This window comes from Phymastichus coffea, unplaced genomic scaffold (genome assembly GCF_024137745.1).
Source record: "Phymastichus coffea isolate CEN01 unplaced genomic scaffold, Cenicafe_Pcof_1.1 PCOF00004, whole genome shotgun sequence".
Lineage (NCBI taxonomy): Eukaryota > Metazoa > Arthropoda > Insecta > Hymenoptera > Eulophidae > Phymastichus > Phymastichus coffea.
This window is the reverse complement of record NW_026706815.1, coordinates 6,145,941-6,160,106: the sequence shown is the minus strand read 5'-3', so window position 1 is coordinate 6,160,106 and position 14,166 is coordinate 6,145,941. Positions and strand designations below refer to the sequence as shown.

At 29.7% G+C, this 14,166-nt stretch overlaps 2 protein-coding genes across 4 annotated transcripts in view; one reads left to right on the top strand and one right to left on the bottom strand.

Moving 5' to 3' along the window:
* Positions 1-14,166, top strand: part of LOC131666700 (S-phase kinase-associated protein 1) — a 397,249-nt gene that overhangs the window by 120,299 nt on the left and 262,784 nt on the right. The gene's annotated exons all lie outside the window — the stretch shown is intronic.
* Positions 11,887-14,057, bottom strand: LOC131666689 (uncharacterized). 2 transcript variants are annotated; one of them, XM_058939550.1, is made up of 4 exons: positions 14,043-14,057; positions 13,339-13,427; positions 12,695-13,123; positions 11,887-12,109 (listed from the first exon to the last, which is right to left on the bottom strand). In XM_058939550.1, exons 3-4 carry the CDS (start codon positions 13,050-13,052, stop codon positions 11,913-11,915), a joined length of 555 nt encoding a protein of 184 aa, XP_058795533.1. In that variant the 5' UTR covers positions 13,053-13,123; positions 13,339-13,427; positions 14,043-14,057; the 3' UTR covers positions 11,887-11,912. The 2 variants fall into 2 exon arrangements, with proteins under 2 accessions (XP_058795533.1, XP_058795524.1); XM_058939541.1 differs by lacking the exon at positions 14,043-14,057 and having other exon boundaries at positions 12,695-13,126; positions 13,339-13,428.

The window sequence follows — 14,166 nt, the reverse complement described above, 5'->3', positions numbered from 1 at the left end:
TGCAGTAACTGTCGTCGAAATCAGGTTTATGAACATGATCTTCCAATCATTGTCGAACTCAAGTTATTCAATAATGCTGTTCATATGTTATCGACTTCTAAACTCAACTTAATCGACGCTTGTTAGGTTCAGTAACGAACGACTTATTTTGGCAGAAAGGTAGATTAATTTCCACGAGATAAACTTGGCGACCTGATTTCGGCGACAGAATTCGCCATGTCATTTTAACCACTATTATAATTGGTATTGATTCGAGAAAGATACAGCAATGGCTTACGAACCTAGATACCAAGACAAAGTACCAAAAATGTAAATAAACTAATTTCAGTTTTGTACATACTCCCAAAAATACATCTGCAATGACTGTCGTCGAAATCAGGTTTATGAACATGATCTTCCAATCATTGTCGTACTCAAGTTATTCAATAATGCTGTTCATATGTTATCATCTTCTAAACTCAACTTAATCGGCGATTGTTAGGTTCAGTAACGAACGACTTATTTTGGCTGAAAGGTAGATTAATTTCCACGAGATAAACTTGTGTTTTGAACATGATCTTCCAATCAATGTCGTACTCAAGTTATTCAATAATGCTGTTCATATGTTATCGACTTCTAAACTCAACTTAATCGACGATTGTTAGGTTCAGTAACGAACGACTTATTTTGGCTGAAAGGTAGATTAATTTCCACGAGATAAACTTGGCGACCTGATTTCGGCGACAGAATTCGCCATGTCATTTTAACCACTATTATAATTGGTATTGATTCGAGAAAGTTACAGCAATGGCTTACCAACCTAGATACCAAAAAAAGTAACAAAAACTAAGATGAACAAATTTTAGCTATGTATATACATCTAAAAACACATCTGCAGTAACTGTCGTCGAAATCAGGTTTATGAACATGATCTTCCAATCATTGTCGAACTCAAGTTATTCAATAATGCTGTTCATATGTTATCATCTTCTAAACTCAACTTAATCGACGCTTGTTAGGTTCAGTAACGAACGACTTATTTTGGCTGAAAGGTAGATTAATTTCCACGAGATAAACTTGGCGACCTGATTTCGGCGACAGAATTCGCCATGTCATTTTAACCACTATTATAATTGGTATTGATTCGAGAAAGATACAGCAATGGCTTACGAACCTAGATACCAAGACAAAGTAACAAAAACTAAGATGAACAAATTTTAGCTATGTATATACATCTAAAAACACATCTGCAATAACTGTCGTCGAAATCAGGTTTATGAATATGATCTTCCAATCATTGTCGAACTCAAGTTATTCAATAATGCTGTTCATATGTTATCGACTTCTAAACTCAACTTAATTGACGATTGTTAGGTTCAGTAACGAACGACTTATTTTGGCTGAAAGGTAGATTAATTTCCACGAGATAAACTTGCCGACCTGATTTCGGCGACAGAATTCGCCATGTCATTTTAACCACTATTATAATTGGTATTGATTCGAAAATGATACAGCAATGGCTTACCAACCTAGATACCAAACAAAGTAACAAAAACTAAGATGAACAAATTTTAGCTATGTATATACATCTAAAAACACATCTGCAATAACTGTCGTCGAAATCAGGTTTATGAATATGATCTTCCAATCATTGTCGAACTCAAGTTATTCAATAATGCTGTTCATATGTTATCGACTTCTAAACTCAACTTAATTGACGATTGTTAGGTTCAGTAACGAACGACTTATTTTGGCTGAAAGGTAGATTAATTTCCACGATATAAACTTGTGTTTTGAACATGATCTTCCAATCAATGTCGTACTCAAGTTATTCAATAATGCTGTTCATATGTTATCGACTTCTAAACCAAACTTTATCGACGATTGTTAGGTTCAGTAACGAACGACTTATTTTGGCTGAAAGGTAGATTAATTTCCACGAGATAAACTTGGCGACCTGATTTCGGCGACAGAATTCGCCATGTCATTTAAACCACTATTATAATTGGTATTGATTCGAGAAAGTTAAAGCAATGGCTTACCAACCTAGATACCAAGACAATGTAGAAAAAACTTAGATGAACAAAATTTCGCTATGTATGTACATCTAAAAACACATCTGCAATAACTGTCGTCGAAATCAGGTTTATGAACATGATCTTCCAATCAATGTCGTACTCAAGATATTCAATAATGCTGTTCATATGTTATCATCTTCTAAACTCAACTTAATCGACGCTTGTTAGGTTCAGTAACGAACGACTTATTTTGGCTGAAAGGTAGATTAATTTCCACGAGATAAACTTGGCGACCTGATTTCGGCGACAGAATTCGCCATGTCATTTTAACCACTATTATAATTGGTATTGATTCGAGAAAGATACAGCAATGGCTTACGAACCTAGATACCAAGACAAAGTAGAAAAAACTTAGATGAACAAAATTTCGCTTTGTATATTCATCTAAAAACACATCTGCAATAACTGTCGTCGAAATCAGGTTTATGAACATGATCTTCCAATCATTGTCGAACTCAAGTTATTCAATAATGCTGTTTATATGTTATCGACTTCTAAACTCAACTTAATCGACGCTTGTTAGGTTCAGTAACGAACGACTTATTTTGGCTGAAAGGTAGATTAATTTCCACGAGATAAACTTGGCTACCTGATTTCGGCGACAGAATTCGCCATGTCATTTTAACCACTATTATAATTGGTATTGATTCGAGAAAGTTACAGCAATGGCTTACGAACCTAGATACCAAGACAAAGTACCAAAAATGTAAATAAACAAATTTCAGTTTTGTACATACTCCCAAAAATACATCTGCAATGACTGTCGTCGAAATCAGGTTTATGAACATGATCTTCCAATCATTGTCGAACTCAAGTTATTCAATAATGCTGTTCATATGTTATCAACTTCTAAACTCAATTTAATCGACGCTTGTTAGGTTCAGTAACGAACGACTTATTTTGGCTGAAAGGTAGATTAATTTCCACGAGATAAACGTGGTCACCTGATTTCGGCAACAGATTTCGGCATATGATTTCAATTAGTATGATAACTGATATTGATTCGAGAAAGATACAGCAATGGGATACCTATCTTTGTACTGAGACAATGTACCTAAAACATAAATGACCAAATTCTAGCAATGTACATACTTCCAATATTACATCTTCAATTACTGTTGTCGAAATCAGGTTTATGAACATGATATCTCTATTATTTTCAATCTCAAGTGAAGCGATCTAGACGTATAGATATTATCAATTTTTAAACTCAACTTCTCAAGTATATGAGACGTTTATAAATAAATAGGTTATTCTGGTTTGGCGGTATATACTTTTTCCTATGATGGACGCGATAACCTGATTCCAGCGATAATTTGGATTGTTATTTTAATAAGAAAAGTAATGTTTTTTAATGTATTTAAATTGTAGTGTGTCATTTCGTTCTGATGGCTTTTTACTACGTAGCAATACGTACCATATGAACTTTTAAATATCCTTGAATTTGCACGTAAGGCGTGGCTGTCGTAAGAATCCGGTTCTGAAACGTGATTTCCAAAACATTATCAATGTCATAGTAATTTTATTTGTTATTCAGGCCATACTTACAGTGAAAGTCTACATACTCGACTTATGTAAGTTTATTAATATATGAGTCATTCAAGGTTGTTGGTAAATTATACTTGCACAAACGTCGGTACACGATTTTATTAAGGATTATATTTGTTTTTAACTCTAAAAAATATGATCTGTAGCTATCGCATTTAGGGAACGATAATATTAAACTTTATACCGTATCTGATAGCTTTCTACAACTCCGCGATAATAGAAGTGTAAGTATATATTGTGGAATTCCCGTTTATGGACCTAATAATCTATTATTCATTATCAATCTTACATTAATATACCTTGTTAATTAAGCAATCAACTCATAACAATATAATTTTTTATTAATTGAGTCTTTATTTAATTTGACTACAAGTCTTACATTGTATTAGGACATGCATGGCACCATGGAGTACTTTTAGATAAAAAAGCTCCGCAATCTTTACATTGCATCTTTGTTACATTTCCTGTAGTTTTTTTTGTTGACCTACATGGAACTATATTTCCTGACAATTTGTAGTAGATATCGTATCCCCGATTTCTTAATGAATATATGAGCTTTCTCCGTTCTTCTTCCTTCCTAATCTTGATCATTTGTGCAACTTTTGGTTCAATAAAATGATGAGTTTTTAGATGTCTGGCATATTGGTGCACAAATGATGTGCAGAAATGACAAAATGGCCTTCTCTTTTCGGGAATTTTTTCTGCAATCAAAAAATTGTAATATATTGGAAAATTATTGATTTCTAGATTATTTTATGCTATTTTCCAAGTCATTCAAGAAATAGAAAATTTTTATTTTTCATTGGCACCTCAATAAAGATAGATGTAGTGAAAATCTGATATCAATGATTTTATAATTTTATACTTTTTATCATTTTCATCAAAAACTAGATTGTTAAACTATTTTTATTAAAAACTGTATTTTAGATACTTGAGGTCAAAGAATATGATGATGTCTGGTATTTATAATATTACATGCTAAAGTGATTTTGAGTTTATTTAATATTATACCTTGATCTTTTCAAAACCTTATTTTAATTATGTTCAAGAATCACTTTTTACAGAAAAGATTTTATATTACTATTTATAAAAAATCTTACCAGGAATCTTTAGAATCACACAAGGTATATTATTAGATCTTATTTGAATTAAACCAGAACAGTTACTGTTATGCCAGTTTGTTGTGATATCATTTGTAACCATTCCTTTCTTGCACTTATCACACCACTGTATCATTTCAGATTTACATTGGAAGCTTATAGTATTTGTAGCATCTCTGTGGACACTATCTTCTTCCATCGCTGAAAAATTTATCTTACATGATTTATGTGTGAATATTATTAAAAATGATCGTTCACTTTAAAATTTGATGGGTTGCTGATCAATATATTGTCCATAAATGGAATAATACAAAATATTGTCAAATAATCTAATCATAGTTTGTAATAACAAAATTTCTGTTTCACAAATAATTTAACATGGCCAAAAATTAATCAATAAATATAAAATAATAACTTGCCAAGTCTAATTTCTCTAGAGGCATAGATGGATAATTTAATTTTATAGTAGTGAGAAATATATATGTAAACTAATAAGTAATGAATATTATTTATATTAAAAAATCTAATTATGTACTTACAATAATTTAAATCAACTAATTTGATTGCATGTCTTTCTGAAAGGTCAATATTTACTATATTATTTTTTCAATCATATTGACATAATTATCTGAACTATTATAATAATCAAATACTCTTATTACATTGAAATTGAAGCTTGAACTGAGAAGTAGCTGTACATATTCTTTTAAAGCATATATTGAATCAGAACAAAATATCCTCTTTATAACTGGCGTTATTTCTATAAAAGTATAGTTCATTTCATAAAATAATTTTTCTAAACAATAGTTGTTACTATTGTAAATCAAAATATTTTGAATTTTTGTTTTGACAAAGTTGGATTTATCTAAAAAAATTTTAATAAATTTAATTAACATGGTATTGCATTTGAAAATTTAAAAAATATAATTTTCTTACCAAAATTTTCATTTGTTTCCAGAAAATGATTTTTTTTTCTTTTTCACAAGTTTGACAGGCACACTCTTTGTTATTGTATCCAAAATAATCTAGACCATAAGAGCATAAAATTTCATCGCCGGTTTTTAAGTTTTTGATCGCTTTTATTAATAATGAACTTTTGGATAACGACTCGTACTCACTATTAGGTGAGCAATCGTGATTTACTAGAGCTGCAGGTCCAAGCATAATCATATCATTTTTTGTCAAGTTACTCTTCATGATTGAAAAATTTAAATTTTGAGATTGTAAATAAGCCAGTGTCTTACAATCAATTGCTTTGTAAACCCCTGTAAGCATTTTCAGCTTTGTACCCTTTTTTATGTCTTCACTTGCTTCAATTTTAAAACCTTTATATCTATCTTCAGCAAAGCGATTACATTCCTTGATAATAATAGAAGATTCACAAGACATAGAACGTAAATAATAATCTAACATGGAATTTACTAAACCAAGTCTCTGAATGTTAAATATATAATTTAAGCAGTGAGCATTGACAATTTCCATTAGTTGATCGCGTATTACTTTTACATTTTTACTGTTGATCGGGGTATATTTTACAAATGCTTCTTCAATATCTAATTGTACACGTTGTGAAAGAACACCATAATGATAAATCTTTCTACTATGAAATCCAATATATGGATCTATAGCTAAAAATTTACACAAATCGTCTACTCTCATTAAGTCCCAACAATACATTTTTATTATTTTACTGTTTTCTTTAAAACTTCGAAGCAATATTTCGTAATAGATTATCGTTTGAAACACAAATCATAATTTTTTCAAATTCCTTATTCCATATATATATTCATCTATATTTATCTATGTGTTGTATGATTTGAAACGCGAATCAACATTTATGCAGATACGGTTCGCTTATTTTACGTTAGGGTATTTTACTAAGGGACTTGTGCAGACGTCCGCATAAGTAGGTAAAACGTCTGCATAAGTCGAGTTTTATCGTGATATATGTCTGCATAAGTATGAATTTATATACATATATTTTATATATAAAATATATGTCTGCATAAGTATGAATTTATATATGTATACGTATATAGGTACTTATGATGACAGAAAAAAAGCCATCCGAAATCGTTATTCATCGGTAGGATTAGTGTTTCTTATGCCATGTATATGCATAAGATGTTATAAAAATGATTAATAATGAAATAATGAGCTATTTTTTAAATCCAAAGCAAATAGGTACTTATGCTGACTTGTAAGCATAAGTTGCCGTAATTGTCTGCATAATTATCGGAGGGAACTTGTGCTACATTTTGGATTTAAGCTGACTCGCTGCATAAATGTTATGCACATATGCAGACTTTGTCATTCCAGCCAATGCTACGTTTTGATTTTATTTTTTAAATTTATTTGAAGAAAAAAAATATCAGTATGAACGCAGAAGTTTTAATAAACATAGATGATTTGTCTAAGTTGATTATAGTTGATAAATTTTCGAACAATGTGCGTAAAATTAACAAAGATGCAATGGCTGAAACGTCCAAAGACCTTGCAAAATATGAAGTTAACAAAATGTTTTCTGATTTTGCCAAAAACAAAGACATTGAAAGTCTTCTCACTAAATTAGAAAAAGTGGTCTGTGAGTTAAATCTTTATTTTAAATTCAACATTTCATACAAAAAGTGGCTTAGGAATTATTTTAAGCTATACCTCAGATTCTTTCATCCTGATTCTAAAGTGAAATTGGAAAATTGTGTTAGATATTCTAAAGAAGGTTTCAATGGTATAAAAGTTGTGGCCAATGAAGATATTCCTGCTTATACTGTGATGAAAAATATATTTGGATACTTCGAACCGCTTTCGTATGATGAAGAAAAAAGATTAACGTTGTCTAAAAATGATTTTTCTATAATTAAAAGTTATAGATCCAATAAAAACAACATATTTTTAGGATCAATAGCGTTTATAAACCATGATTGTAAGCCAAATTCTGAATTTGTATCAGCAGAAAGTCATATGGTTTATTTAAGAACACTTAAATGTATTAAAAAAGGCCAAGAACTTGTAGTTTATTACAGCAATAATTATTTTGGTAATGATAATTTGTTCTGTGAGTGCCTCACATGTGATATGATAGGTAAGTTACTATAAATTTTTGAATGTTCTAAAATTTATTAAATGAACAAAAGATATGTGTCTAAATATCCAGATTTACCAAGAAATGAAACCAATGAAATTGTAATAAGCCAAGGAGATTCATCTGATTCCAGGATGAGTCTTAGCCATGCATCTGGAAATATGGAGGGTAATTAGTTATTTTAATATCTTATTCTTTATATCAAAGCAGTATATGTTCACATAAATTTCTTTATTACAAATTATTTTATAGATTTTTATGGCTTTGCTCTGTATATAAATTTAGATAAAAAACTTGATAGAGCTTATGTGAAACTGGAAATACTTCATGAATTAGTAATTGAGCAATATCTCATAGGACGGAAAAATGGAGCAGGACTCTGCATCTATTGCGACCATTTTAAAATTAAACTGCCACGACACTTGAGATTATTTCACTCTGATAAGAATATTGTAAAAACCTATTTAAATCATGAAGATTTTAATTTAAAAAACGCAGCCATGTCTTTCTTACGTAATCAAGGCTATGCACATTATCGCCAGATGACAGGTATTATTATACCAGTAAGGAAAATCAGGAAAGATGCTGTATATGAAGTTGAAAAAGTAGAATGTACTAATTGCTTCTCGTATTTTTCAAAGAAAACATTGTGGAGTCATTTGAAGTTTTGTAAGCAGCTTAGTATTTTGAATATAAAAAAAGAAATTTAACTACTGTTGTTTATTGACAAGCTTTTGAGACAATAAAAATTGTACGTACACTTGGTAATAGCTAATTGACAAACAACTTTTCATTTATTTGAATATGAAAAAAGAATTTGATATAGTTATTTATTGACAAGCTTTTGAGACTATAAAAAAATGTGTACGTACTCTTGATAATAGCTTATTGTGTTGAAATAATAAAGTTTATTACTTGTTTAAGAGATAAAGCTTGTTTTATTGGAGTATTATTTTTAGTTTAATTAATAATATAAATGAAAGGTATCTTGTCGATGAGATCAAAACACTTTTGCCACATCACTGGAACAATGAAAGAATCTTCAAGTTATAAGTAGAAACTTTAAATTAATAAATATTTATATATTAATAATTTATACTAAAGCTGTTCTACTATAATAATCTGATAAACCAAAATCAAAGAAAAATTGAATTAAAAATTAAAACACAAGAATCAATAATTGATAATCACTAAAATCTCAAGACTCTCTCTTAAATTTTAATAAATCTACTTTTACTGGTGAAAACTTTCAGGATCAAAAAGAAATGAAGAAGGAACTACTAAAATGATCTCCATAAAATGTATTATAAAATTATAAACTTTATTTTGTATTAATTATTATTAAGTACACTTTGGAAAAAATTGTTCAATTTTCTATTTATTTTTCACTTAAATATAGCAATTTTTTTCAAATATTGAACATTATGACACTCATTTCTCTTTAGTGATAACTGATAAGTAGTTTATTTTTTATGCCTACACCAACACCATCAACAGATAATCACACCAACTCATCAAATGAAACTACTAAATTATTAATTTTAATAAAATGTATCACAAATCACAAATTGTATTTTATTTTGTATTGTAGAGTCTATGAACTGAAGTCAGATGTAAGGTGACAATCATGGAGTCTAGAGTCCATTGTATAGATAAACTAAACATTTTCATTTGGAAGCATATGAAAGCACAAAGTAGGGTATTAAAAAGTATTAATAAAAATTGTTGCACGACAATTACTTGCGATTAGCACAAATCGATAAACTATTTATTAATTTCGAACAATTTTTTATTAAAACAATGCTTTTATTAAAAACTAAATTTAAATAGTTAAATTTCCCAAATCATTCATGACATGGAGAAAAATCATTGTGTTTGTATAAACAAAAATGTGCAACAGTTAGCTGAAATAACTAGTAGTTTTTTTATATTATTTATACGTTATGAAAATTCATTCAATAATTATTATTAAAAATAATCATGTCTATGGTAGATATTCGAGGAAGTGATCGGAAATGGATATAGTGACGCAAATGGTGTACTCACAAATTAAATTAAAATTTTAAAGGTTTAATAAATGCATAAGACTTCTTTCTTGTTTTCATTTCATAAGTTCTTCAACCAATAACATATGCGAAAAAATTCTATTATTGAGCATTGGGAAATTGATCAAATGGCAGAAAAACTAATAAGAATATTAGATATTTATGTGCCCGGAACGTATGGAAGTCTGGGTAATAATAAAAGTATATGGAGAAAAGAAAAAGATGATAAGTATAAGATAGAAATGAAAAGTATTAAATTTAATGCAAAGGCTGAAAATGAATGAAATTGAAGAAAAAATGGGTTATTGAAAACATAGAAAATGATATCATTGGAAATAAAACTAAAACATCACGTCTTGAAATTAGAAAAATAAAGATGATAGTAATGATATTTTATAAAACAAAAGATAATATATTAAAATTTGAAGCAAAAATTAACATCTTGTAAATTGAGCAACAGTTAAATCACTCAAAATTAAGACAGCAAAAAAAATATTAAACTTAATTAGCCAAACCATTAATCATGCTATAAGGCATATTCTGCCCATTAGACAACATTATAATGGAGACTTTAATGAGAGATAAAATATTAAATATTCAAAAGCTCAACCTAAACGTAGTATCCGTGTTAGAAAAACTCACACTTGAAACGGAAAATAGTAAATTAACATTAATGAGTTACTCATAAAACATTTTTTGATCGACATATCGAGCATTATCGGTCGCGACCCTGTGTCCTGCAAATCCGGTCAGCTAAGATATTCTATAAATGCGGACACTATAGGCCTCTTGCATTCTAGCAATATGATATACAAATCAATTACCTATCATGAGAGCAAGCCGTAAGCACCGGGGGTCGAAAAATAATTTTCCAACGTCGATATAGCGGAGTTTTTGAGAGAAAAACTAACGTAGATTTTAACATCAGTTCAACTCATAATGAACATTATAGAATTGATTTCATTGTACCTTACTTTTCAGAGATATCTCGATTTTCAAAGTAGTTCAACTCATAAGGAAAATTATATAAATGATTCCTTCATACACTACTTTTCAGATATCCCCACTGGAATTATCATTCGTCTACAAATAATTGTAGTTAGCCCATAATTCGTTTTTGGAACAAGATAACGGGCATTATCATTGGTCAGGAACCTGTGTCCTGGAAATCCGGTCTGCTGAGATATTTTATAAAAGCGGATACTATAGGCCTTTTGCATTCTAGCAATGTGATATTGTAATCAATTACATATCATTCAAGCAAGTAGTAGGCACTGTGGGTCGAAAAACGATGTTCCAACATGGATTTAGCCTAGTTTTTGATGGAAAAGCTAACGTAGATTTTCAAAGTAGTTCAACTCATAATGAACATTATAGAAATGATTCCTTCGTACCATACTTTTCAGATATCCCCACTGGAATAATCATTCGTCTACAAATAGTTCTATTATGCCCATAAATCATTTTTTGATCGACATATCGAGCATTATCGGTCGCGACCCTGTGTCCTGCAAATCCGGTCAGCTGAAATATTCTATAAAAGCGGATAATGTATCATGTATCGTTAGTAATGTGACGGTGGATTTTTGCGACGCGAATAATCTGAAGAATCGCGGCTAAATAAAATATGTTCACGATGAACAACTTTTTCCTAATTGAACAAGTATCATATGCATATGGCGACTGAAGAGTTCCGTAACTCTTAGTATTAAATGCATTACTGATTCTGCATTGTGTTCACAAATAAAAAAATTCCCACAACCATACAACTTATAAAGTTATTAGCGAGAGACGATTTCCATGACACATAGTATTAAATGTATTATGGCTATCTGAATTGTGTTTACGAATAAAAATTACCTATATCTGAATTAGTATTGTTGGTCATGACGGATTTCCGTGACATTGAGGATCAGATGAATATGAACACAGCAGGGTTCATAGAAAAGAATATTACATTTTCTTTATTTCAACGATATATAATATAGCTCATTAAAGTAAACTCAGTTTACGTTACTACATTTATACTTATTAACTAGTTTTTTATTGATTATTGAAACAACTATGTGATTTGTATACTCTAGCTTTTTTCGACGTAGCCAAAATTGTGAAGATGTGCTCTTAAAACTGCGATGCTGCGATGTGCTAAAATCTGTTTATTAGCATCTTTGATTTGCTGAATAAAATTTGTTGTTACTCTGTTTGGTTTACCATTGGTTTTTATAAATTCTTTTATGGCTTGCTTTTCTTCATCGGTCCATGGAACTACTCGCCTGCCTGTAACAAAACATTTGAAATTATTTTTATTTTCTATTAGAAATTTTGAAAATAAAGAATTAAATATAGCTCCGACCAATGGGCTAATTAAAAAATGACAAGAAAACCGAACATCAATACTGAGAAATAAATGGATAGTGGACGCCCTGTTGAATGTAGTTGGCATGAATATGTCATAAAAAAGAATGGAATGTTGAGCGAAATTTAATATCTGAGGGTTATTTAATAAATTCACCCTTTTCAAACTTTGAAATACTTTTCGCACAAAAATGTCTACTCGTTTTTTTTACATAGTACCATCCTGACTATACATTTATAATATAGCTAAAAGATATTCAGGCTCCGTTAAGTTTTCTAAACTGTAATTCTCATAAAATCAATCATAATGATAGTAGACGGTATTTTTTTAGTTACAATATATGTACATATATATGTTACAATAGCAGTGCGACTCTAAGCCAAACTACTGACTTAATGAAAAGTCCTCGTAATTTTTTCATAAGAATGATTATTGCTTGAGACAAGGTAGCAATAGAACTACAAATTATCTTTCTACTTATTGAATAATTAATGATAATTGCTCACCTTCATGGTTCGCTTTCTTTACAACTGTAGATGTAAGCCCAAAAAGCTTCTTTGTTTTTATATTTTGTAATTTTTCCTTCTTTCTATCTTCAAAATAATCATCAACAGTATCTTCTTCATCAAAATCATAATTTGATTCGGTTTCATATTCTGCTTCAGGTATGTATTCTGGTGAAGAATCTTTTTTCGATCGTTTTTTCAACGGTATATCATCTTCACTACTCGATGACTTTCTTTTTGATGATCTTTTAATTTTAGGTCTTAAGTTTATTTCATTGATTGGAATGTCCAACTTACTTACATCAATCTGTTCAATGGATTCAATGGAAACATTATTAAAATCATCTTCATCGTTCATCAACTCTTTTGCACCTTCATCATTAGAGTCATCACTATTATTAAGATAAGCTCTGTTCTCTGATTCGTCCACTACTAATATATTAAAATATGAATATTAAATAAAAAGATAGATAAATATTTGAATAAAATGAAGGAAAAAAATATTGTGTTAGTATAGAATCGATAACAAATATGCACAAACAATCACATTAACTAAAAACTAATTCAAATATACACGCAAAAATAAGATATAAAATCAAACACACAAAACGACTACTTCTATTGCTAAAATTACTTTGACTGACCATAGACATTGTTGGAATTGAGTTACAATTGGTTCACATTTATGTTGGTATTCTCAAGGCTAAATTGTTCATTGTTTCTGTGTTTTCGCCTACAAAATATTCATCTATAAGTTACTTTCATGGGAGTCCTTGGTGAAGCTGTTACAATTTAAAGAAACAAAAGCAGGGAAGTAGTTACAGGAAAGGTTAGGGAAGGAAGCTAACTTGGTAACACAAAATAGAGTAGAACAAAAGCTTATAAGAAAAAAGACGAAGAAGAATCAAAAGCAGAAGAAATATTATCAATGGCGGAAAATAAGTATATTTAAAATGTTATGAGGAAAAGAATAAAGTAAATACAAAAGTAGTTGAAAAAAGTAACTGAAAAATAAATCTAGCAACTGAATATAAAAATCTTCGTTTTTGATTGTTATCTTTTAGTTAATAATGCACATAGAATAGCATTCACATTCTAATACACGATGCATTAGTATTAAATGTGAAAATTAAAAACTTTTACCGTGATTTTATAAATTTCGTATTTTTTTATTGCGTAATTATCATAGCTGATATTTAGAAACAAAAATTGATCTAAAAAAATAAGGAAACGAAGAAAAATAGGAATTATGGAGGAACGAAGTCATAGGTTAAAAAAAATTATTAGTTTTGTTCTGATTAATTGATAAGTCTAAGTTTGATTCTGAAAACTTATCTTATTGACATACCATTATCGATTTCTGGATCATCGTTTGCTAAACATGGTAAACATGACGTATCCTCGCCACCTTGCCCATCTACAAATATGGGTGTTAGTTGTACTATCTCTTTGAAAGGGATTTCAAACCTATA